This window comes from Eptesicus fuscus, chromosome 4 (genome assembly GCF_027574615.1).
Source record: "Eptesicus fuscus isolate TK198812 chromosome 4, DD_ASM_mEF_20220401, whole genome shotgun sequence".
NCBI classification, from domain to species: Eukaryota; Metazoa; Chordata; class Mammalia; order Chiroptera; family Vespertilionidae; genus Eptesicus; species Eptesicus fuscus.
The window spans coordinates 19606160-19632221 of record NC_072476.1 but is presented as its reverse complement, the minus strand read 5'-3'; the positions used below and the strand labels follow the sequence as shown (position 1 = coordinate 19632221).

Here is a 26062-nt window from a genome sequence, read left to right as displayed (position 1 = left end):
ATATTCTACTTGGAGACAATGAACACAATAAGTATCAGTTAGTGACAAGTGCTGGATTATTTAGGATAACAGCTGCTAGAACAAATAAACCCCAACATTTCAGTCCTCCCGACCCCAGACCAGGCCAAATGCCCCACCTCATAGCTCCAAGGGCCTCTTCTTCCAAGATTTACAACTATTTCTGTAATGATCTTATTAATGCCTGTCTCCCCCCACCTAAACTGGAAGGCCAAGACTTGTTTTTTCCTCTGAAGCCACAGGGGCCATCTTTCATTCCAAGTTTTTTCCTGTCCCCTGCATAGTCTTCAAACCAGCAAACCACTCCCATCAGCCAAGTCTTCAGCTCACAAGTCCCCTCCACAGAGTGGCCTTCTCAGGCCTCCTTGTGGTACTATGTCCTGCCAGCCACTCTGCCCACCGCCAGCTCGTGTCCCTTCCGCTCTACGGCAGAGGGAGAGAAGTACAACCAATTCTCACTCCCCTTTCCACAGAGGACATTCCTGGGAAGCAGCAGTCCACAGACTTGACCTCCAGGCTTTCCTTGTGTCCCACAGGGTCATATGACTACTCACCAATGATGGAGAACAGAAGTGGAGTGAGTCACTTCGGGCCAAGGCAGTAAAGACACGGAGGAAGGAGCCTTTCCTACTCTCCCTCCCTCCGTCCAGTGGCTGGATGGGAACATCCAGGACATGCTGGAAGCTATGTGTCCGAGTCCCTGAATGACTGCGTGGGGCAGAGCCACTGGCTCTCTCCCTGACAGGGACACCCACATTCAACAGAGGTTGGCACAGCTGGCTCCTTCTCATCAATCAGCTCTCAGCTCAAATGTCAGTAAGGCCTCTCCCAACACCCTCCAGTCATTCTCTGGCTCATCAACTGATTCTGCACATAGTTGTGATAAACTTCAAAGTCTTCTGTACATTTATTTGTTCACTTGAATACTGTCTGTCCCAACTAGAATGCAAGCTTCTTGGGGGACAAAAACTCTCATCTCTCTTACTCATGCTGTATTCCCACTGCCTAGAATAGTGCCTGGCACATAATAGAAGCTCAATAAAAATGTGAATGAATGATACAGCACATATGTTTCAAATATCTCATCTGTAAAACAGGGTCCATACCAAACTCTCCCATTTCTTGGGGCTCCTCCGGGACCATGTAGGTTAACTTTAAAAAGTGCTAAGTGTTATAGGATTTGGGGTGATAATTTATAGTTGATCTAGACATGAATCAACAAAGAAAACGTGTTGCTAACCTACTATGTGACTGGTGCAGCCCTCTTAGTAACTCAGTGGACTTTAGCTTCAAATTCATGGTTTTCCTATCTTGTTGTGGGTTTGGAGGTAAGGTTCTGGAAGTTTCTGGCTGCACCCCCTCTGGGACAAAGAGTACAAATTATCTAACTATCCACTGACCCCTTTCTCCTTCCTAAAAGCCCCAGCTTTATTCTGAGGGGCAGGTGTTCCCACAGTAAGGCAAATGGTCAGAAGGTGAAGCTGGTGGGTGGGGTGTCTGGGAAACTCTTTACAGGGTAATCACACCTTTTACGCCCTCCTCTTCTTCCTTCCTACTTCCTTCCACGGTAAATATGGGTGAATTTCCAAGTCTAGCCCTTAGGGTGCTTTTGTTCCAGTTAGAAAAAAAAACTTGTATGTGAGCATTCAAATGGGGAAAAGGCAGCTCTGTGGACAGACACATGCCTCTGGGTGCTGGGTCTGCATTTCTGAACCACCCAACCCTACGCTGGGAGCTCCGAGCAGTACACCAACTGCAAAACCACCCACGGAGCCCTGGTTTTGGACTGTGGGACAATCGAGGGTGGAAAGAGTTTGCTAAGGGCAGAGCTGAAAGATAAAAGGAGCCGCCACACCAGCCCTGGAAGGCCTCTCTCCTTTTCCTTTCGTTTGTTTGTTTGTTTTTAGTTTAATGATTTATTTTGAAATAACGTCAAAGTGACAGAAAAGTTGCAAGAACTATTCAAAGTAATCCCCTTCATACAGACCGGTCAGTTAACATTCTGTTCCATTTACTCCGCTGCCCTCTCCTCGCCGCCGCCCGCTCCCTCTTTCTCTACGTAGATCTGGACCCACTGCTCCTCCTCCTCTTCTGAATCACTTGAGAGCACTGGGCAGTCACGATGCCCATCATCCCTAAGCACTCCGGTGTGGACACCCAAACTAGAACACTAACGACTGCCCAAGTCTCCTCTGACTGCTGAAGCGAAATGTCAAACTTCTATCCAAAAATCACTTCTTTTGGCTTGCTGTTAAAAGTAACCACATCTACAATGTCATCCTGATAAATTCAATAAAAAGCAAGAAACAATTTTAAAAATGAAAAAAACACAAGAAAAAAAATAAAACTAACCAAATCTAATACCCTCTGTGTCCCTAAAATTCCTGGGGGACGTGGGAACAATCATAGGAAGCTCAGAGTTTCAGGCCTCATCTTGCCTGCCTCTCTGCCCCACCCTGTGGGCCCCCTTTGATCCCTTATAGCTGCCACGCACCTTTCAGCCTCAGAACTTTTCAACTGAGGTAAAATTCAGATAACAGAGAATCATTTCACAGCGAACAATTTAGCGGCATTTAGTACATGCATAATGTTGTGTGACCATCACCTTTCTCTAGTTCCAAAACGTTTTCATCACTCCAGAAGGAAACCTGTACCCACTAAACAGTCACCCCCCAGCCCCCTTCTCCCACAACCACCAACTGATTTGTCTATGGATTGTCCTTTCGGACACTTCATATAAATGGAATCACACATCTCACGCTGCCTCAGAACTTAGCACCAGCTGTTTCCTTCTCCCAGATGCTTTTCCCTCCTCCGACTCGAACTTGTCCTTTAGGAATTCACTTCACCAGCACTTCATTAAGCAGCTTTCCTAGGGCCTCAAGTTCCCCCAACACACGCCCCCATAAAAATCTGAAGTTTCTCTTGTCAGCATTTCTCACAACTACATGTATTCTATGAGGTTATTTCATTTGTGTTTCTTGTAGTTAGAAAGTTTATTAGGCAGGAACATGTCTGCCTTATTTATCACTGTATGTTGACACCTAATCCAGAATCTGGCACATAGTAAGGTGCTCAATAATACTTTGTGAATTGACTGAATGAGTGATTATCAGTGGCTGGTGAGCCGGGCAGCCCCGCCCTGCCCTCACCAAGGGCCTCCCACATGCCCATATATGGACACGATGCAGGACAGTTCTGGCCATGGTCGGAGGTGCAGGCCTCTGCGACCTCACAATGCCCAGGCCCCCCCCAGCGTCTATAAGAGGCACAGGACCAGCCCCTGGTTCACAGCCCTCAAAGTTCCACCTGCTCACAGGTTGGCTGGCTCAGCCAAGGTGGTACCCCTGCTCTGAGCATCTAGGCCAGTTCCACCCAGCACCATGGCCAGATACAGATGCTGCCGCAGCCGGAGCAGATGCCGCCGCCGGAGAAGAAGATGTTACAGACGAAGGAGGCGCTGCTGTCGGAGGAGGAGGAGAAGAGGTAAAAGGGGTCCCTATCTGGGGTACAGAAGCCACAAAGAGCTGGGCAGAACTGGGGGTTCTGCCACACTAAAATTTTCTCTCTCCCCATTTTGCTTCCTAGTGTGCTGCCGCCGCTACACCGTTATAAGGTGTAGAAGAAGATAAGATGCTGAAGGCACAAGCTAGCAAGTCCACACACTCCTGCCTGAGTTTTACCGGCTACAAGACCCTCTTGCTACACCTTGAACATGCCACCATCTCAATGAAGTGAACATGGAACAGGAGCCTGCTAACGAACAACGCCGCCTGTCAATAAATGTTGAAAAAATAACTCCACTCTTATGTCTTTGCCTTGAGAAGGTTGTTCAGGGGAGAGGAGGCTGGGGATTAAAAGTGGGGGATGCCCAGCCAGTGTGGCTGAGTGTTTGAGCTTCGACCCATGAGCCAGGAGGTCAAGGTTTAATTCTCAGTCAGGGCACATACCCGGGTTGTGGGCTCGATCCCCAGCAGGGGGTGTGCAGGAGGTAGCCAATCAATGATTCTCATCATTGATGTTTATATTTCTCCCTCTCCCTCTCTCTGAAATCAATAAAAAATATATTTAAAAAAATAAAAGGGGTTGAGGATGCCGGGAAGAGGGGACATGAGTGACAATTGTCACATTAAATCTTGTTCAAAACTCCTGACTACTAAGTCAATCAAAAGCTGCCTCCCCAACCACCCCTTCAGAGATCCCCCTCCCCCCAGTGGGGACAGGAGCCGAGCCATGCTGTTTCTGAGCACATCTCTCCCCAACACTGAGCTCCATGACTTCTGTTGGCAGCTTGAAATGGACCGCAGAAATTCGTGCGAAAGCTACAAATCAGGACTTGCTCTCCCCTGCCCCTGTCGCAGAGAGCCAGGTAAACATTTACCAGCTCTAGCTCATCACTATATCATACCAGTCCCCAACGTGCCCCCAGTTTTCGGCCCAAAGCTCCCCTTGGTCTGGGTACAGTGATGCCCAGGAGGTAGTTGAACTAAGCTTTCACATTTAACCTATGAAGGAGGCAACATGGTAACCTGACCATTTTGTCTACCCACTTGATCCACATGATACACTGAGGGCTTGAAACCCCAAGATGATGTGGAGATGGTTCACACGACACTTTGGACATCAGCCTACTTGGCTCATTTCACAATCTCATGGTGGCAGAGCAAAGCCCACGGCTGAGGCTCTATCCCTAAAGTGACAGGGCCATCTAGAACCTCCAAAACATGACCAGAACCTCCAAAACATGACCATGACCTGCATGTTTCAGGCATCATGGTGTACAGCTGTTTGGATTTCACTTTCAGGCCCCATACTGACCTTGCAACATAGGCACGGACAACCCTGTCCTTCCAAGTGAGGGCGTTAAATGGGGGTCTGAAGTTGCTTCCATTACCCCAGTCGCCGGATGGCTTCCTATACCCAGTCAGACGATATGGCAGATAACTGGACACAGACCTCCCTGGCCACCTTAATGCATATGAACACCGGATGAAATTAAGCCTCTGTATTCGTTTCCTTTGGCCACTTAACAAATTGCCATACACTTCATAGCTTACAACAACTCAAATTTATTATCTTACAGAATTCCACAACGGGTCTCACAGGGCTAGGGTCAAGGTGTGGGCAGGGCTGTGTTCTTGTCAGCTCCGAGAGGCCCCGCCTCCATCTTCAAAGCCAGTGGCTAGAATCTTCAAAGCTCTTCCTGTGACTCTCCTGCCGCCTCCTTCCAGCTTTTAAGGACCCATGTCACTACATTTGAACTCACCTAGGATAACCCAGGATGAGTTCCCATCTCCAGATCCTTAACTCACCCAGAAAGCTCAGGGAATAGGGCATGGCCAGACATCTCTGTCTATGAAAGGGAAACCAGTTGCTATGATTCTGATTCTGCTTTAATGGGATCATCTCAGTACAGTGAGAGGGGTAAGAAGGGGAGGGGCCAAGGGCATAGACTCTGAAGCCCACCCTTGCCCCTTATTTGCAGAGTGACCTTGAACAAGTCATTTAACTGCTTTGTGCCTCAGTTTCCCCATTGGAAATGGGGATTATAACAGTGAGGAGTAAATGAGTGAATGTATGAAAGTAAACGAATGAAATGCCTGGCATACAGTAACCACTAGATAACTGTTGGATAGAAAAGCAGTAATGAAGGCCCACGCAGACCATGGCCCAGCCTCTCGGGTGGTGAGGAAACTTCAGAAATGGCTACATGGGGATCCCACCAGCTGGATGAGAGAAGGGCTTAGATTTGGACAAGAAAAGGCTGGCAAAGTCCCACCTGCTACAGGGATCGGGAAGGGATGGCCTGCCCTTCCAGGCCCTGCTGGCTGTGGACCCTGGCTCTGTTTTCTTCACAGAGGAGCTGGCCCAGGTGAGGACAATGGTGGGGTGGGGCTGCCAAGTCATAGTGGGGGGGGCCCTTTATATACAAGTGCCCAAAGAGCTGCCGGCAGACCAGACCAACATTAACAGCAAGAGCAGGTGGGCAGGCCTCAGCCCTCCTCCCTGCCCCCAAAGCCAGCGACAGCCTCAGCCTAAGCTCCTGACCTGCAATCACAATGGTCCGACACAACGCCAGGAGTCTGAGCGAACGCCCACAGCAGGAAAGCCAGGAGCAAGAGCAGGATCCGAATGCAGAGGACGGCCAGGTGGATGGGAGGACGCTCAGAGGCCGCTATCACTACAGACACAGGCGCTGCTCCCGAAGGCGGCTCTACAGGATCCACAGAAGGCGGCGCCGCTCATGCCGGAGACGCCGGAGACGTGCCTGCAGGCACAGGAGGCACCGCAGAGGTTCGGCTAGTCCTACTCACTCACGCTCTGGGCACCCAACACCTCCAGACCATGCCCAGAAAGGCAGTGGGAGGCTCATGATACCCTGGGATCCTACCCCATTTGACAGTCCCCAGTCCCCAGCCCCACCCAGGTTCTCTGGATTGCCCTATGACCAGAACTTTCCTTTCCAAAAGGTTGCAGAAGGATGAGGAGGAGGAGAAGATACAGAAGGTGCCGTTAAACCTTCCTGGGCCCATCACACACCTGGTTGGAAATCAAGGAAAAGTCACCTGACAAGGAACCACCTCACATGACCATAGCAATTCCTCCATGCTGGATGCCCAAACCCTGAGCCCATAAGTTCTTGAGTAAAATGAGCAAAAGTCATCTGCCAAATAAAGCTTGAGATAAGAAACTTGCTGGTTGTCAGGGTCTCCTTTATGCAAATGATACGAACATGGCTTCCCTTCTTTGGGGGGAGGTAAGGGGCAGGGGCTAGGGCAGGGAGTCAGTAGAGTGCTCCTGGGAGACAGGCACAGTGTGTTACCTGTGACATCCCCTGTCACCCAGAGCCAGGGTTTGCCTTTTATGATGCTAAAAGCCACACTATTCCACCCTGACCTTCCCATTTCCTTGTCATCCCCATCTGCAGGGGTCTTTAAGGCCAGGCTCTATGCTGAGATGGGAAGGTCTGGCATAGAGGAAACAAAACGAAAGGTGTAGATTAGTGTGAGGCCTATGGGCCACTAGATTGAGATGGGACCCTGTGTACCAGTCAGCAGGGCTGCACTCCCTCTGGGGGCTCCAGGGCAGAACCCGTTCTCATCCCTTCCTAGTTTCTGGTGGTTCTGTCATCCTGGTGTTCCTTGGCTGTGGCCACATCACTCCTGTCTCTGGTCACAAGGCCTCCTCTGTGAAATGTCTGCCTCCTCATGGGGACCCTTGTGATTGCATTTAGGACTCACCCCGCTAACCCAGGATAATCTTCCCATTCAAGATCCCCAGGGGGGCCCGGCCAGTGGGACTCAGTGATTGAGCATCAACCCATGAACCAGGAGGCCACAGTTAGATGCCCAGGTTGCGGGCTCAATCCCCGGTAGGGGGTGTGCAGGAGGCAGCTGATCAATGATTCTCTCTCAACATTGATGTTTCTCTCTCTCCCTCTCCCTTCTTTTCTGAAATTAGTTTTTTTTAAAAGATCCCCAAAGGGTCATTATTCGGTTTATCATAGCCACCAAGGGTTTGGAGCAGAAAACTGGCAAACTGTGATTTACATGTTGGAAAATGGATACCAAGGGAACTTAACTCAGCCCTCCTTTGCTGAAATTGTGTCCTATGGGTATGTGTAGCTAGAGAGACCTGTGACCCCAAAAGCTTAGGAGCGCTGCCTTTAGAGGGTGATTTTTAGAGGACAGGAAATAAGGGTTTTCTTTAGATTTATAGAAGGGGGGTTTTACCGAGGACACAGATTTTAAGTACACCTGCGTAGGCACCACCCAGGTCAAGAAAGTGCACATTTCCAGCCCTTCCCACCACAAGCTCCTCTGTGTCTCCAGGCCCCAAAGGGAACCACTATCTGATCTAGTGTCACATTCTGTCAACAGCTCTCCTAGGCTGGGTATTTCTGGGATGTGGGGAGGAGTCTGTGCGCTCTCCTGCTTCTGGAAATTCTATCCCCAACTGCCACCCCAGCTCAAAGGGGGACTTTTATAAGAGCAAATGAGGCCAGATGGAGGAGGCAACCTGGCAGGGGGAGGCAGCATCGGCACTGGCCTGGTGTTCTGCCTCTGTCCTGCTCTGTAGGTGGCGAGCGCTCAGTGGGGCTGCTCGTGGCTGAGGTTTGAGTCAGGTGTCAAGACTCAGATATCCGAGGGTGGGGAGCTCCAGGGGCACCTTTGTGATGTCAGCGCCCTGCCTGCAACCCTCAGAGCCCCTCCACTTCCCCCCAGAGGCCTTCCCGCCCAGTCTGGAGAGGCAGCCAAAGCAGGCATGGGTTCCCACTGTGCCAAGCTAGGCACAGGCCACAGCCGGGGCCACGAATCCTCCATGAAGAAGCTCGTGGCCTGTGTGAGTCAAGATAACTTCTCCTTGTCCTCAGAGGGTGAGGAGGAGGAGGAGGAGAGAAGAAGAAGAGGAGGAAGAGGAGCTCCCGGTACAGGGCAAGCTGCTGCTGATGGAGCCTGAGAGGCAGGACGAGGGCGCTGAAGACGACCCTGTGGCCCAGCAGAGCCCCGAGCCCAAGCAGACGCACTCCTGACCCCCGAGGACGACCCAGGAAGAGGTGCCTGCTGCTGTTCCAGCGAGAAGAACTTTCAGAAAAGAGCCAATAAAGTCTCCAAAGGAACTCTCCTCCTCCTTTCTGGTCTCCTCAATCCTGTGCCTGTGGTACCGTGTGTGTGCCCCTGTACATGTGTGCGTATTGCATGCTCATGTGTGTATGTATGTGTGTGTTTAGGGAGGTTGAAGAGCAGAAATCTATCCTGCTCTTGACATCCAACCAGAAGTTCTCACAAGGTCCACTCCCTGTGACTTCTCCTCCACCCTCCCGTTTTAGGGGACAAAAATGTGGTCGCCTGGGCAGGAAAGTCATCTCAGCCAGTCCCTTCTCTGGGGGTGTATACATAATGGGACAGAGCGGGAGCAGGTGAGTACGCAGGCTGAGAGCGCCTGAGGGGACAGTGTACCCTCCCTCAGCAAAGCCCCCTTCCTGCTGCTCTAGCCACCACAGTTTTGGTAAGGAGTACTGGCTTGGGAGTTCAGCACACCAGGAATCAAACCTCTTTCTGTTAGCTGTGTGACCTTGAGCAAGTCACTGTCTGTCTTTGAGCCTTGGCCTGCCCCTCCCTGGGTAAGGGTGAGATTAGTAGTGCCCCCTAGGTCAGTGGGTTGGGGGAATTAACCGAAGCGTTGAGTGGGCCCAGGCCTGGCACACTGTGAATGTTTAAGATGGTATTGTTGCGGGAGTGAGGTGTCTCCACGCCTCACTGGCCCTGGTTTTGGGGACAGAGTATGTGTTGGGTCTTAGTCCTCAGCCCGTGATTCTTCTGCTGCCACCCTCATATTCAAGGTGACACCCGTGCTCACAGAGGCTCATATCTGCCTTTATCAAGGGGTCTGGCTGTGGGAGCAGAACCCATGTCCTCATGAGAGCAACAGGCAAAGGAAGCCCAGAGAAGCTGCCAGACACAGATACAAAACCCAGGCCCTCTGTCCACTTACTCTGGCCTCTCTGTTGTCCATCCTGCCCCTGAAGAAATGACACATAATCTCCATCTTCTGCCCTCAGTAGGCCCCCAAGCACCAGCCACTTGGCTGAGTAGAATCCTGATCAGGGCTGTTGGGGGAGGGAGTGGGAGAAGTTTCCTGGGAACCCTCAGCTACTTGGGGGCGGGGTGGGGGAGAGTGTTAGGGGTAAAGAGGCCTTGGGTTACTCAGAGGGGAGGCCACCGTTAAGACTTGCAGATGGCAGCGGGCAAGTGATGTCCAAAACAGGAGGCCCCGCTTTCTGCAAGTCTTAACGGATTCCTACCTACACCCCTGACCCAGTACCTCAGTCAACCAGCTTCTTCCATCTAAGTCAAATATTTGTCAAGCCCCTTCTGTAGTCACTATGGGCCCTAAGATGAACAAAACACAGTCTCCGTCCTTCTACACACTCGGCCGTGTGGAAGTGGGGAATCAGCAGTGGAGGTGGGGAGGAGGAGGAGGACCCAGAATCTTCACAGCATGGCCAACCAGCCCACTGAGCCCACACAAGGCAAGGCCATTAGAACAGACCCCATGTGCCCTCTGTAATTCCCTCAGACCCCTTAGTGACCATAAGGCTGGACAAGGGGGGTGGAGGGGAGACCTGGGTTTGGATCCTGGCTCTGCCACTGACTATCTGTGACTCCTAGCCTGCTCCCTCTTTATAAAATATAACAGTCATGCTGGCCTCATAGGGTTCATTCGTTTCTTAGGATTGCTGGAACAAATGATCACAAACTTCGTGGCTTAAAACAACAGAAATCTATCTTCTCTCATTCTGGAAGCCAAAGTCTGAAATCAAGAAGTCAGCTGAGCCATAGCCCCCTCCTCCAGAGGTCCCAGGGGAGAATCCTTCCTTGCCTTTTGCAGCTCATGGCAGCTCAAGGCAGTCCTTCGCTTGTGGCTGCATAACTCTAATCTTTGCCTCTGACTTTATGTAGTCCATTCTCCCTGTGTGTCTCCTGTTTTATAAGAACACTTGTGCTCTGGCCGGTTTGACTCAATGGTTAGAGCGTTGGCCTGCAGACTGAAGGGTCTTGGGCTCCATGTGGGAGGCAACCAATCCATGTTTCTCTCTCTCCCCCTCCCCTTCCCTTCCACTCTCTCTAAAAATCAATTTGGGGGTGGGGGAGGGAATATCCTCAGGTGAGGATTAACAAAAAGAAGAACATTTGTGATTGGATTAAGGCCCACTTGATAACCCAGATACACTCTCCTTAACTTACATCTACAAAAATGCGTTTTCAAAATATGGTCATATTGACAAATTCTGGGGTTAGGACCTGGACATATCTTTTGGGGACCACCATTCAATCCACTACAAAGGCTCACTGTGAGACTCAAGGAAAAAGCTGCCTAGAAGGGGGGAGGGGTTGCCCATTAATGAGGGTGGTTGTCACCTGAATGATGTGACAAGCTTGTTAAGAAATAAAACTGTAATAAAAGCAGATGATAGTAAAGTCTCATAACAAGAGGAAAGTGTGCTTGAGGATAGAGAAGGAGAAGTAGATGTGGGCTGGGAGGCCTGGGGGGTGGGGAGGAGAGAGATGGAGACTGAAGGAGTTTCATGGGGAAGAGGGGGAAAGTGCAGGCTGACAGTGGCCAAGAGCTAAGCCCAAGGGTGTTGGCCAAGGCGTGGGAAGGGTTGGGCTGCTATGTGCTCACAGGGTCTCCTGTGCAAACAGATTGGGCTTTTTTCCGTAGGTGCCTGGAGGTCTGAGTGGGGTGGGCCTGATTCCTACTGTAGGTGAGGCTTCATTAGTAGGGAGGGGGGTAGAGTCAGGAGGCAGGAATCTGAAGGAGGAAGAGGGTTTTCAAGCACCTCCTGTGGCTTGACAGGCACTTCAGGTTCACAAGAATACCAGGAAGGAAGGAATGACAGCCCTTTGTCAGATAAGGAAGTCTCAAAAACCCAAGTGACCTACCCTAGATAGAAATCAGCACACATTGGGATTGAACCTTGCTCTAAATCTCCCGAATTTAAATCTTGACTGGGAGGTGGGATTGCCAGGCAGCCCCCAGGACCATGGATCAGTTTATCCCATTACTCTTATCATTCATTCATCCAATAAGCCATCCAATCCATTCACCATCCATCTACCCACCCACCTATCCTTGCTCTAGGTATCTATCTTATCAACCACCCTCCCCCAGCCAAATATCACTGAGGTCAGGACTGTGCCTTGGCCTCTAAGTGGCTGGGAGGAATAAGAAAAGAGCTGGAATGTTTAGCAATGTTTATTGAGCTCTTACTGTGGGCTGCCCCTGAGCCAATTGCTGGACACAGATCCTCTCACTTAATTAGTCTGGCATCCCTAAGAGGCAGGCATTCTTACTGTCCCCACTCTACAAAGACAGGGGAACTAGGACTTGGAGGGATGAAAACCCAGGTGAGTGACCCATAATGAAAGGAAAAAGTAGATCTGGGATGTGGGTCTAGCTCAATCTGACCCAAGGGTCCCTACTCTTAACCAACAGATAGGATTACCCCAGAGGGCCTCTGAAAATTGCCCCGCCCTAGGGGTTAGTGTAAGAGTTAGGGGGCTTTGTCCCAACCAGGCCACATCTGTTACACCTCCATGGCCTGTGCCATCACAATTGGGCCCAACTATATAACTGGGGGATGCCAGGGACTCTGCAAAGCTGGGTGTGCTGGAAGAAGAGGAGGAGGAGGAGGTGGCCTCTGCCCCCCTACAAGTGGCCTCCCATGGACACCAAGACACAGAACCCTCCCATCACCCACACCCAGCCCTATAGCAACTCTCGGCCCCAAAGCCACACCTGCAACCAGTGCAATTGCAGCCACCACTGCCAGAACTGCAGCCATGGCTGCAGCCGGAGCCAGAGTTGCAGCCGAAGCCGGATCTCCAGTCAAAGCCCGACCGGCCACCGCAGCCCACCCGGCCACCAAATCCAGAGTCCAAGCCCCAGCCCGCCACCACGGCATCACAAACACACCACGCACTCCCACCACTGCCCCATGAGGCCCACCACCCACTCCTGCAGCTACACCAAGAGCAGAAAGAACTTGGAAGGAAACGTGAGAAAGAGGAAGGTGGTCAATAGGAGACAGCAGGTGTACAAAACAAAGAGGCGAAGCTCAGGTACTTTCCACGCAGGTGGGGAAGGGTGAGAGGGGCTGCCCAGCTGGACGCTGTGGGGCAGTGAGGCGAAGGCTGCAACCTCCAAGCCAAGGAGAAGAAATCATGGCAGTTGTATATATGGTACACTGCTGGACTAGTTCTTCCAATAAGTTGGATGGGTTGATTAGAAAAATAGATAGGTGGCAGGTTAACTAGATAGAAGGATGGATGGGGAATGGGATCTCGGTGGATAAATTCATTAGAAGTGTGGTTAGTAGATGAGTGATAGGAGGGTTAACTAGTTGGTTAAGTGGATTGATGGATGGATAGAATGCAGTTGAATGAGTGGAAAGTTTGAATATGGTTGGAAGGATATGGATGGTGAACTGATTAATTGACTAGTGTGTGAATGATTAAATCATTGTGGATAAATAAATGGGCAGGTGAACTGATGGATGGATGAATTTAAATAACAAATGGAAGTTTCAATAAATGGGTAGCCTGGATATAGTTGAAAGAATTAAATGAATGTTAGATGAAAAGACTGGGTGATTCATGGATGGGTCATGAGTCACCCAGTCTTTTTATTTTTTCACGCCGTCTTTTTAAGTGGATGGGATGGATGGATTCACATAGGTCAAAAGGAACTTGACCTATATAGTCTATGCTCTATCCATGCCCATATTTGATTACAAATGAGAAGTCCAAGACTCGGAGAGGGTTAGTGACTTCATGAAGCACAACTATTAAAGGGTCCCTTTCCTATTCCTATCATTTAGGGCGGAAATAGAACTGAGATCGCACTCCATGGCTTGTTCCTGTGTCAGTTTCACCCAAATGAGAAACACCATCATGCATGGAATGCTAGAGGGAAGTCAAACTTTTTGCAGGAACGTGTTACTACAAGTGATTTCTACGCAACAATGATTAAAGCTTGTACACTGGATGACCTTCCTTGTGTTGGCATTTTTATTTCACTAAAGGTGTCATGTGTTTGGGGGCCTGGTTTGGTAGCACAAAGCAGAAAAGAGGTTGCACAGGGAGCAGGGACATGCCTTGTGATGAAACCTCATGAAAGTTAAGGAGCCATGCCAGCACAGGGGCAGAAATGAAGGGGGGGGGGGGTGGGGAGGTGGAGACACCAAGAAGCCTTTGAAGTAGACAACACTCTGTGCAGAGCCTTCTTTAGTCCTACATGCTCCCACATTCATGCACACGAGTGTGTGCACACACATGGGATGCCCCTGGGCCCACACACTGTTCATGTGATCCGCATGCAGTAGGCAGCCTAGGAGCATAGGAGACAGGTGGGAAGAGGGGTCAGAAATGTGCATTTTAGTCCAGTTTGAATCCTGGTTTATCCTAGCTCATATTTCCCTGCTGTGTGCCTCATTTGTTTCAACTCTCAATAAGGGACCAAGTGTGTTCAGGGCCTGGGTGAGGACACACAAGCACTTTCTGTCCAGAGAAAGAACATACATGGCCAGTCACAATAAGCTGTATCAAGGGAGCAAAGCAACATAAAGCAGAGCAACTCTGGTGGGGTTCCAGGCCAAGGAAAAAGCACGTGTAAAAAACCTGGGGTCTTCAAAGACTGGGGTAGCTGATACAGGGGATACAGGTGGCAGGAAAGGAGGTGAGAGTGCCGGAGGAACCGGCTTTGCAGGGGCTTGCAGGCTGGAGAACTTGGACAAGGTCTAATATGTACAGTATTTAAGGATGGTGTTGGCTGCTGTGTAGAGGCTGGATTACAGAGGACAGAAGGGACAAGAGGAAGAACCATTGGTAGGGTGTGGCCAGGAGAGAGGAACTGGAGGGTGGCACTCCAATGGTCATCATCTCCAATGGTGATGGAGATGGTGGTACCATCTCCAGTACAGATGGTCTGAGGGAGTGAGTTCCTCCTCCAGCAAACATTTGTTGTGAGTCCTCACCTGAGGATATCTTTTCCTGTTGATTTTTTAGAGTTTAAGGGAGAGAAGGAGGAGGAAAGACAGAGAGAGAGAGAGAAACATCAATGTAAGAGAGACACATTGATTGGTTGTCTCCCAAACTCGCTCAGACAGGGGCCGGGAATCGAACTGCAACCCAGGTATGTGTCCTTGACTGGGAATCAAACAGGAAACCCTTTGGTGACTGGGCCAATGGTCTAACCACTGAGCAACTGGTCAAGTTCAGCAAACATTTGCTGGGCATGTACTTATATAGGCATTGGGGTAAGTACCAGGGGGAAGACAAAGGTGAAGAGAGCCCTACAGGCACATAGCTTCCAAATGAATTAGGAGATAAGATGCTGTGTCATTAGATGATTAGATCAATTACCAAGAGAAAACTTCGGCCTTCTCATCTATAAAATGGGTCTCTTGCTGGGTGGCTGGCGGGTTCAATGAGATCATGTGTGTGAGTGGTCTCTAGGCTCAGCACATAGTAGGTACTCAATGGCGCTTTGCTATTATTAATAGGGCATATAAAAGTGCTAAACAACATTTTTAAAAGAAATGCTAGTTGCCAGAAACAAGGACTAAGGAATGGTCAGAGTCCCATGTAAATTATCTTCAAAACTCACAAGCCTTGATTTTAGGGTCAGACCCCAGTTTACACTGGCTCCCACAGTTCTAGCTGGGGGACCTCAGACTAGTCACATTTGCTCTGAGATTTACTTGTCACATCTGTCTAGCAGGGTAATGGCTCCAACCTCAGGATATCAGCAACCCAAGGCGTGTAAGAGCACCTAGCCCAGCGCCAGCACACGGTTGCTCTTACTCCCTTCTGTGTTTCATCTGGGCGGGAGGAATGAGGTGGAATATGTGGAGGTGAAAGATGGGACAGATGTGGAAATGAGGGGGGTGGCTGCAGTGGAGGGAGAGGGACTGAAAGGGGGCCTTATTGTGGTGGTTATTTCATAACAGATACATAATATTTCATTATAAGTAATAATATGTCAATTATAGCTCAATAAAAAAAGTGAGTTTTGCAGGGCAGGCAGTGACATACAGTAGAAGGTCCTCTTTCAGAGCTCAGCTGTGTGGCCTTAGCAAGTCATTTCCTCTCTCTGTGCCCCAGTCAACTCCTCTATAAAATGGGACACTAAAGTGCCTCCCTGGAGGGGTTACTGGGGTTCACTGAGATGATGACCATGCAAGCATCAGCAGAGGGTCTGGGATACAGTCTGCACTGTGTCCCTTGACCCCTCACAGAAGGGAAATGTTCCAGGTTGATACCACCTCCCTCTGAGAGTGTGGGGTAGGGCCAAAACAGGCTGGAGAAATGACCATTTACTGAGCACATACTAAGTACCAGATGCTGCTTTTAAAAAATACATTTTTCTATTGATTTCAGACAGGAAAGGGAGAGAAAGAGAAATATCAAGGATGAGAGAGAATCATTGATCAGCTGCCTCCTTGCATGCCCCACAATGGGGATTGAGTCTGCAACTGGGGTATGTGCCCTGACTGGGAATCGAACATGACCTCCTGGTTCATAGGTGGACGCTTAACCACTGAGCCATGCTGGCCGGATGCCAGATGCTTTGACATAAAATATTTCCACTGAATCCACACACCCTCAGCAGGAGGTATTACTGTTCTCACTTCGTAAATGAATGAGGTGAGATTCAGGTGGAATGATTTGATCAAAGTCTCCAAGAGGGCATGTCTAAGATCAGAGATTCATCCTTACCCCAAACCTCCTGGTTCCTATTTAAAAGTGTAAAGCCACATAATCCCATGATAGTCTTTCACATCACAGTGAAAAAGAATTTGGTAAGTACTTCTAGGGAGCATGTTTAAGGGAGGAGATAGAGAGAGAGGGTCAGAGGATAAGGTCAGGGAATTTGAGCTCCACTCACCAAAGGACCTCCCTATTCCCTGAACAGTGTCCTTTTATAATATGATCATTGAAAGCAGAAGAGCTTCTATTATAGAGACACGATCTCTATAAGAGAGGAAGTGGACTGGGAAACAGACAGACTGGGTCACTTGTGTGGTTTACAAACCCACCTTTAACCCCACATTTCCCTAAAATCAACATGCAGAATAAATGGTGGCACAAACACACAGATATCCAGTTACTTATACCAAGAAACTTCCATTCAAATCCACTCAGACACAGTGACCTAGGTTCACATGAGGACTCCCAAATACAGGCCTCCCACCCCCGTATCGACAGGCAGGCTCTCACATGCTTCCCCTCTTACAGTCAGACACATGATGACAAGAGGAAAAACGTCAAACCACAGATTCATTCTTTCACTTACTTGGTTTGGGGTGGGGTGACAATAGTTTGGGGGCAGGCCTGCTAGAAACCCAAATTCAGGAAAGAGACGCCCAACACAGCCACTGAGGCTATACAGATTCTGAAGGCGACCTATCTGCCTTTCAAATGGTTAATTTCTGCGGGCTTAGTGTGAGGTGAAGCCTGGGAAACAGACACAGCCCTGCCTGTGGTAGGATTGTGGGCTCAGCTGCCTGGGGCACTGTCACGCCTGCAGGTCCTAGATGTCACTGGAGGCCCCAGCAGGCCTGGGGGAGGAGGGAGCAGTCAGGGAAGAGGCTGCAGAGCCGGGTTGAGATGCCCATTTGAGGAACAATTCAGGAGGAAAAATACCTCAAACTCTGTAGCCAACTCCCTGTTCCCTCATTCCCTCTCTGGCTGATCCCAGGCCTGTCTCTTAACCTCTCTGAGCCGAATCTGCACCTCGTGCTTTGTGAAGAGCTCCAAGGGGCCAGGCTGTTCTTGATTGCTGCATCCCTAGTACTTAGCACAGTCCTGCACATATTAGGAGCTCAGTCAATATTTGTTGAATAAATGAAAGAGCGGACATTAAAGCAACGATGATTTGTCACTTGTGTACCTGCTGAATGGACAAAAATGGAAAAGGCTTGGTAATAACAAGTACTAGTGCCGGCACAGGGAAGCAGACGCGGCCAAATGCACTGTGGAGAGGGTAACAGGCACATTGGTGGGCAACTGACAGTGTCTATTGGTGTTTAAAGTCTACAAAGCGCTTCTCACACGTGTGCCAAGACCTCGTACAGGGAGGTGCAGGGCCACATTGTTTGTAAAGCAAAAAACTAGAAACAGTTTATGTGCCCATCCACAGGGGGTGGCTGCATGAACATTGAGGATGCCTTTTTTAAAATATCATGCAGGTTTTTTTTTAAAGAATGAAGTTGATCTATATGTAGTCTATCCAGGTTGCCAGGACATGTTATTGGGTAAAAAGGGCAGGTGGAGAAAGATATAACATTTATAGAGGAAAAAATTATATACAAAGCAACACTGTATTCTTATGGGGGAAAATGCAGGTATGTGAATGCAAAGAAAAAGATCTGGAAGGACACAGACCAAGCTGGTGTCTGGGGTTACAGCTGGGGAAGGGAAATGCTTTTGTTATTTTACACAAGGAAATAAAAAAGTAAATTGAGAGGTGGGGGGAGAGCATCAATGAAGCATCTAGTAAGCATCTAGCAAAGCTTTGTTGACACTGAAAAGAGATAATTCAAGAATGTTGAATAAACTCCGACTGTAAAGTGCTATCTTCTCTCAAGCCAATGGCATCAGTCACTTTCTGGGCTTGAAGGTCTTGGCAAGGTGACTCAGAAGGCTCTCCCCAGAGGGACTCATGCCCCAGGGCCAGCCCATTGCCTTTCCCTAGTCAAGCCTCTGCCTATAAACCAGTATGGTGGCACCGAGTGTCTCCTTCTTAGCCTCAATTTTCTGTCTCCAGGCCTGTGCCTGTGTCATGCTCTGCCAGGAGTGCTCTCCCTTCTCTTCCTTGGGCTAAGTCCCACTTGTTCTTTAAAATTCAGGTCAAGGATCACCTCCTCCGGATCCTGCTCAGGGCCCTGCCGGCTTGGCCAGGTGCCTCCTCTTGCACCAGCAGACACTGGGCTTCGCCACGTCATGGGCCAGTGTCAGGCCTGCTGCTGGTCATTGTGCCCTGAAACGAGATGGCTCCTCAAACTGAGAGAACCAGGCTGAATTCAACCTCTCGCCATGGCACCTGCCACTCTCAACAGCTTTCTCACAGTGAGGGGCCCCTGAGCTGAGGAGTGTTCCTGCCCCCAACTCTCAACATCCCCAGCCTGCTGTGTCGCTTCTTGTGTCTCATCTCATAGCTTGTGTAAATTCTTTTCTCCCTTATGTCAACTGCCAAAGGTAACTGCTACTGCTTCTTGCTGTTAGCTGCTGACACCTCATTTGCCACTTCTGGGATGGGGTAGGGTGGGAACCAGAGCAGCTTAATAGAATAGTATATAAAAATAGAATAAATAGGCTCAAGCAAGGTCCTGAGGGATTTGCTGATGAAAAGGCACTGGGCCTGCCAGCTTGGGCTTTGTGACAGTACTTTGAGCCACTGGCTTAAGTCAATGTGCCTGAAGGCACAGGCTGATGAGGTGGGGGTGGGGAGCAGGGGCTGGAACCAGGTGTCTGGACTCCACAACCAGTGCTCTCAGAAATCCTCTTCCCAGCCCCTCCTATTTTGGAGTTATTAACACAAGAATAGTGACTACTTTCTGAAAGCTGGTTAGTACCAGCTACTTCACATGATCTCCGACCAATCTCTCTTTTCTTCACCTGTCACATGGGAATGAATCGGCCTGCTACACGGTTCTCATCAAGTCTCCCCAGGATTGCCAAGGAGCCAGTCTGTCATCACGCTGGAGTTCAGCCACCAGCTCATGTCATCACTCCCTGGCCCTTGGGCTTCCTCTGTCCGAGAGGAGAACCTTCCCCTTGGACTCACGTGTCCCCAGCTGCATAGCCCTTCCTCCACTGGAACACATGATCTTCCTGCTGTTGGGAGGGGCTAGGACTACGGTCTACTACACACAATGAAGCAGGGCTCACCGAAACACATTCACCAAGTTCCACCAGCTCCAAGCCGTGCTTTTCTTCTCTGGTAAATGGTGCCACAGAATTTCCAGAACTGCGAGGAAAAGGAAATAAGACAACATACCAAAAAGTTGTCACCGGCAAATGGTGATTCCCTTCCCAAGGTCTCCTGGGGAATAGTGACTGACCCCAGAACTCGGCCCTTGGACTCCCAGAGCAGTGCTCTCACCTACAAAGCATGAGTGTCCCAGCTCTCCCTTAGGGGGGTTTCTCCCCATTTCAGGGGCTAGTGTGGTGACATTCCAGACCGGGATAGGGGATGGTCAGGGACAGTCATGAGGTATGTCCCAAGGTCCATATTGAAGGTCATCATGGCTAAAGCCCTAGCTGTCTTAAAGGTCAGCAGCCAGAGGGCTCTTTCTCTCTTTCTACTCTCAATCCTGCAGTGTCTCCTGGGCTTTTAGGGTTGTTTCCTGCAGCCAGGGTGAAATCCAAACCCCTCTCAACTCTCAGCAAGACCCTGCCCCATTGACTGGCCAAGCCCTAGGCCTCACCCTTGCACTCACCCCTTGCTTTTACATACGTCTCCTTTGTGATCCTTCAGCATGCCCCTCACTCCACCTCAGGGCCTCGGCACTGGCTCTTGTTTCTACTTGGACTCTTCATTACCCACTTTTAGAAAGACCTCAACTCCCATGTCATCACCTCCAACAGCTTCCCTCACTGCTTTCTCTCACTCCTCCTCCACCCCATAAACACCTTGTGGCTCCCTTTCTCCCTGTTTATTCCCCCCATAGCACTTGTGATCTGAAAAAATCCTGTGAATTCACTGTCTTCCCTACTTCTGCTGGAAGACCTGAGTTCCCCGTGCCTGGCAGACAGTAGACAATCAATAAATACCAAAGAAGTGAAATAGATAAGGAAACAGAGGCACAGAGAATCTAAAGCTTGCCCCAGGCCACATGCTCATTAAGTGACAGATTTTTTTGTTGTTGTTAATCTTTACCCAAGGATTTTTTTCCATTGATTTTTTTATTAGAGAGTGAAAGGGAGGGGGAGAGACAAACAGAGAGAGAAACATCACATCAATGTGAGAGAGACACATCAATTGATTGCCTCCTCTAAGTGCCCCAACCAGGGCTAGGGATCCAGCCTACAACCAGGGTACGTGCTCTTGGCCAGGAACTGAACCTGAGACCCTTCAGTCCGCAGGCCAACGCCCTATCCACTGAGCCAAACCAGCCAGGGCTAAGTGACAGATTTAAACCCAGGCCATCTGATAATAGAATCCATGCTCTAAACCCCACAGTTCAGGCCCCCACGGGAACCTTGTCTGCCCCACGTATCAGAAGAGGAGGACGGCTGGGGAGCACTGGGGCAGAAAGCAGTCTCAGGATGACACATCCTAACCAGGGCTGCTTTTCCCAGAAGGACTCTGCCAAAGCTGGAAAGAAAAACTGCAAAACTGAGCTCCAAGGGCCGGGTCCCTTATTTCTGGGTTTCCGGGGCCTGCCAAGTGGAGGAGGAGAACCATCCCACATGTCTGGCTGTGGCCCAGCGAGCTGTGGACACAGGGCTGACCCTGTTATAAGAAGTCACTTGTGCTGAGCATGTTCTCTGTGCTTGGCACTTTGCTTCAGGCTTTACAGGCATTGATGCTCTGTGAGGTATAAAGTTCCAGAGCCCACTTTGCAGATGGGTCAAATGAGGTCTGGAGAGGGCAGTTGCATGCCCAAGATCACACATCTGGGGAGCAGTAGGCCTGGAGTCCAAATGCAGCCCAGGCTTGCTGTAGATTCTGAGCTCCTCAAGGCTCCCAGCACCAGGCCTCCAGAAAGAATGACCCAGGAGGCAGATGTTTGTCAATCAGCGTATTTCTTTTTCCTTTTGGCATCCAGATTTGGTTTCGTTTTGAATTCAGAACTTTAGAAAATGAAAACAAAGCTATAGTAACCGTCAATGTTGGCACTGAAGAGAACACACGTGGGTTTAGCAATTGGGGCCTGACTCACTATGCTTTCACAACCAGGATCTGGACAGGTTTGAGGAAGGGCTACTTCTGTTGTGCAGGCCAGGAAACTGAGACTCAAAAGGGCCCAAAGCCACAAAGGGCAAGACGGAGGCTTGGATGCCAAGAGCTTATAAATGAGAGGGAAGCTGGCAGACCTGTACCCACTCCTCCCTAGGCAGGCTCAGGATCCAAATGAATCTCTGATTTCTTTGGCATCTACTCTTTTTTCCAGAGATGGAGTGGTCCAATACCCTGTGTATGAATCTTGGCTCTGCCCCTTCTAAGCTGTATGCCCCTGGACAAGTGACTCCCCCTCTTAGCCTTAGTTTTTCTATCTGTAAAATGGGCAGGTTGGATTGTTGTACACCAATCCAATAGTCAAAGGGCTGTAAGGCATTTGCACATAGTCAGCTTAGGCCAATATGTCCAGGATAAGTAAATTAAATGAAGGAGGGGGCTCCACAGGAATGGGTTGGAGGATATCAGCAAGATGGGGAGTGGGGAGTAAGAGATAGAGGAACCGGTCCCCAGGGAAAAGGGGTGGCTCTCCTAAGAGACTGCCAATGGGAGTTGGGGGCATATGGGCCATCAGCTATTTATAGATTTCCCTCTGCCCAAGGAGACACGTTGGCAGGAAGAAACGTCACGCAGGAGCCAGACCAGCCTGGCTGCTTTCTTTGGGCTTGGACTACCTGTGCTCAGCTCAAATGAGAAGAGAAGGAGGTGCCACTCCTCCCCAGGGCCAGCACCCAGGGGCCTGGTTTGCCCTGGTGACATTCTCCTCCTTCTACTCTGCTTGTGCCTCCTCTAACCTGTGCTCCCTAGCCTAGGGCTCCTAAGATGGGCCTAAGGAAGGAAGCCATGTGTCTGCGGGCTTCAACATGCTGCCACACCCACAGGTGCCCCTGGGTGAACAACAACAACAACATCAAACACCTACTGAATGCTTATTATATGCCAGGGGCTATTCTAAGCACTTGAACAACCCATGATCACTCATTTAATCCCCACTGCTATGAGGGAGGTGCTATTACCACCTGTTTCACAGAAGAAACCAAGGCAGAGGGGTTAATTACATGCTTAAAGGCACAAGGCTAGAAAGTCGAAGAGGTGAAATTGGAACCCAGGTAGTTTGGGTCCACAGTCCACCTCTGGAATGGCCACAGCACCTGACCACTGGCACATGCATGGTTCTGCATCTTGTCACCCCCTGCACACAAGCACATGCATGTACATGCACATGTCCCAGGACCACCACACCAACAACCAACACTAGCTGCTGTCACACACTACTCAGGGAGCTGTTGGGGTCCTAAGCAAGACTGGTCCTGGGGCTACCTTCTATATTCAGGAGGAAACACAGGGGCCTGGGTTCTGCCTGGGGGCAAAAGGCAGGCAGGAAAACGCTGCACCAGAGCTTCAAGGAGAGGAGCTGGCTAGTCGGCCACTGAGAGCTGCCTGTAGAGGGCAGTGCATGCCAGCGTGAGGCCAGCCACCATGCCCTCAGCCTGTCCTGTCTTCTGTGTAACCCCCTCCAGCCTCTGAGACTACCTACCCACCAGCCCCAAACCCTCATTTGTTCTTTCTTCCCTTCAAAAATACATGTTCCAGTCAGGCACCTACTCCATGCCTTTCTACCAGACAGGATCACTGGATCACACATAAATGAACAAATTATAACCTACACCACCATGCCCGCATCATCCCAAGCCTAAGGTGTGAGTGCTGGTGGAAGCAGATGCTTGACTGAGCACTGGGAAGAAGTGGGGGGAAGGGAAGGCTGCCAGGATAAAACAGTAGGTTTTAAGAATCATCACGCAAACCATCTTTTCGTTGGGCTCCAACGTGCTGTTGGAGGTGCCCAGCTGCTTGCTCTCTCCCCTATACAAAAGTGAGGAGGGCATGCCTCCTCCGGAGTTTTCCATCTGACAGTCACTGCAAATCAGAGCCCCTCCCCAGCCTCAGTTTCTCCAGCGTAGGAGGCTGAGCCAAGGCCTCGGGGGACCTTGCCGGCCCCGCCCGGTTTCTGAGGAACTCGACCGGCATTGGAGATGCCCCTCCTGCGCTACCAAAGGGTTCCTCCGAAGCCTGTGGTCAGGCCGCCACTTCCTGGGAAGCCCAAGACAAGACCAGCTGCAGGCGGGGAGTGCGGGGGAGGCTGCAGAGGCTCCCGGACTACAGGGGAGGGGCACGGCTGGAGCAGTCCCGAGAGGTCCGAGGCCGGACCTCCAGGTAGGGTGGGGAGGTCCGGCTCGAGCAGAGTAGAAGATAGAGACCTGCCGCGATGGGTACTGAGACACCTGACGAGGAGAGGGCGCGTCAGGGCTAGTCCAGAATATCCTAAAGGTCTAGGCTGCAGAAATCTGCGGCTGAAGGCAGGGACAAAATAGGGGCACTAGTTCCGAAAGGGGCGTCCGAAAAGTGGCCAGGGGGTTCCGGGACGAGGCCAAGGATCTTGATGGAGGGTTCCTAGGATAGGTGCGAGGCTAAGTCAGGGCAAGGGTTCTCCCAGGGGAGAGCCTCCCGTGTGTGCAAAAGGTCGAGCCGGAGAAGCCTCCCCCTAAGAAAAAGAAACCGAAAGTGGCGCGGGAGATTGGGGCCTGCAAGGGGTGGAGTCTGTGGGGGCGGAGCGTCCTATCGCGGGGCCCCGCCCTAATCCGATTTAAAAGACTGGTGCAGGGGCGGGCGCGGAGCAGAGCGAGCTGCGGCCGTGGCAGCTGCACGGCTCCCGGCCCCGGAGCATGCGCGAGAGCCGCCCCGGAGCCCCCCGGAGCCCCCTGCCGCCCCTCCTGCGGCGCCCCGCGCCCAGCCGCCAGGTGAGCCGGGCACTGGGCAAGGAGGCGGGAGGGAGAGGGAGTAAACGGAAAGGAAAAGACGGCCTGGAGTCAGGCTGGCCTCGAGGACTGCGTTGTGGGGTTGCGGCCGCCACAGCCCCTGTTCCTGCCGGCCCCACCCTGGCAGCCCCCCGCGCGTGGGGTTCCCGTAGCGAAGCTTTTCTGCCTTTCCTGCCTTTGCCCAAATCGCCCAGACCAGGCGCCAATACCTGGCCTGGCCAGCAGGCGGCGAGCCGAGGACCATCCCGTAGATGGGACAGGCTTCTCTGGCACCTCTCTCCACGCCCCCTCCGTTTACCTAAACTCAGAGAGCCTGCTGGAGGCTGGACCCTGCTCCCAGCGAGCCCCCATCGCCTGGAAGTGCTCCGCGCACCTGAAAGTCCATTTTCAAGATAAGCCCACTGAGGCTCAAAGGGGCCGAGCAGTCTAGGTCCTGTACCCTCGGCCCTTTAGGGCCAGCGACTCAGCCTTAAGCCCTCTGCCCACCACCACCACCCACCCCCGTTGCCTCGCGGCCCCTACCTGTCCAACCTGACCCAGACTCCGCTCACTGCCTGTGTCTCCCCCATCAGCGCACCCCCGGACGCTATGGCCCACCCCTCCGGCTGGCCCCGCGAGTAGGATGGTAGCACACAACCAGGTGGCAGCCGACAATGCAATCTCCACGGCAGCAGAGCCACGACGGCGGCCCGAGCCTTCCTCCTCCTCCGCGCCCGCGGCCCTGGTGCGCCCGCGGCCCTGCCCCGCGGTCCCGGCTCCAGCCCCGGGCGACACACACTTCCGCACGTTCCGCTCCCATGCTGAGTACCGGCGCATCACCCACACCAGCGCGCTCCTGGACGCCTGCGGCTTCTACTGGGGGCCCCTGAGCGTGCACGGGGCGCACGAGCGGCTTCGCGCGGAGCCCGTTGGCACCTTCTTGGTGCGGGACAGTCGCCAGCGGAACTGCTTCTTCGCCCTCAGCGTGAAGATGTCCTCGGGCCCCACGAGCATACGCGTGCACTTTCAGGCTGGCCGCTTTCACCTGGACGGCAGCCGCGAAAGCTTCGACTGCCTCTTCGAGCTGCTCGAGCACTACGTGGCGGCGCCGCGCCGCATGCTGGGGGCCCCGCTGCGCCAGCGCCGTGTGCGGCCGCTGCAGGAGCTGTGCCGCCAGCGCATCGTGGCCACTGTGGGCCGCGAGAACCTGGGGCGCATTCCCCTCAACCCTGTCCTCCGAGACTACTTGAGCTCTTTTCCCTTCCAGATCTGACTGGCCGCGCAGGAAGCATTAACTGGGGCGCCTTATTATTTTTTATTATTAATTATTATTTCCTTGAAACCACGTGGGTGCCCTCCCCGCCTGGGTTGGAGGGAGCCAGTGTGGAGGGCGAGGTTCCTCCCCCTCTTGGCTGGAGACGAGGCTACAGACCCCTACCCAACTCTTGGGGGCGTGCTCCCCTCCTGGTGCTCCCTCTGGGTCCCCCTGGTTTTAAGAGCAGCTTAATTTAACTGTATCTGGGGCCAGGACCTGAACTTGTACCTCCTACCTCTTCATGTTTACATATACCCAGTAACTTTGCACAAACCAGGGGTTGGGGGAGGGTCTCTGGCTTTATTTTTCTGCTGTGCAGAATCCTATTTTATATTTTTTACAACCAGTTTAGGTAATAAACTTTATTATGAAAGTTTTTTTTTTTTAAAGAAAAATGGTTTCTAGAGCGTTTGCTTTTGGTCACAGGTTTTCCTTGGTTCTGCATGGGTCCAGGAGGAAAGGG

The 26062-nt window shown here is 51.3% G+C and overlaps 3 protein-coding genes and 2 long non-coding RNA genes across 5 annotated transcripts; all 5 read left to right on the top strand.

The window, feature by feature from the left end:
• The first annotated feature begins 3172 nt into the window (after window positions 1-3172).
• On the top strand, window positions 3173-3816 carry LOC114231490 (uncharacterized). Its single transcript, XR_003617445.2, has 2 exons — window positions 3173-3504; window positions 3607-3816. It is a non-coding gene; the product is annotated as an uncharacterized LOC114231490 (long non-coding RNA).
• Window positions 3817-5949: 2133 nt separating this feature from the next.
• On the top strand, window positions 5950-6713 carry LOC114231491 (uncharacterized). The gene is made up of 2 exons (XR_003617446.2): window positions 5950-6312; window positions 6489-6713. It is a non-coding gene; the product is annotated as an uncharacterized LOC114231491 (long non-coding RNA).
• A 1453-nt stretch (window positions 6714-8166) lies between these two features.
• On the top strand, window positions 8167-8643 carry PRM3 (protamine 3). Its single transcript, XM_028145123.2, is given in 2 exon segments — window positions 8167-8412; window positions 8414-8643. Coding segments are annotated over 2 exon segments (267 nt in total). The 5' UTR covers window positions 8167-8283; the 3' UTR covers window positions 8552-8643.
• Window positions 8644-12169: 3526 nt separating this feature from the next.
• TNP2 (transition protein 2) lies at window positions 12170-13572 on the top strand. The gene is made up of 2 exons (XM_028145124.2): window positions 12170-12644; window positions 13403-13572. The coding sequence occupies exons 1-2, from the start codon at window positions 12248-12250 to the stop codon at window positions 13411-13413; spliced, it is 408 nt and encodes a 135-aa protein (XP_028000925.1). The 5' UTR covers window positions 12170-12247; the 3' UTR covers window positions 13414-13572.
• A 10567-nt stretch (window positions 13573-24139) lies between these two features.
• Window positions 24140-25983, top strand: SOCS1 (suppressor of cytokine signaling 1). Its single transcript, XM_008141588.3, has 2 exons — window positions 24140-24287; window positions 24878-25983. Exon 2 carries the CDS (start codon window positions 24928-24930, stop codon window positions 25555-25557), a length of 630 nt encoding a protein of 209 aa, XP_008139810.1. The 5' UTR covers window positions 24140-24287; window positions 24878-24927; the 3' UTR covers window positions 25558-25983.
• The last annotated feature ends 79 nt before the right edge of the window (window positions 25984-26062 follow it).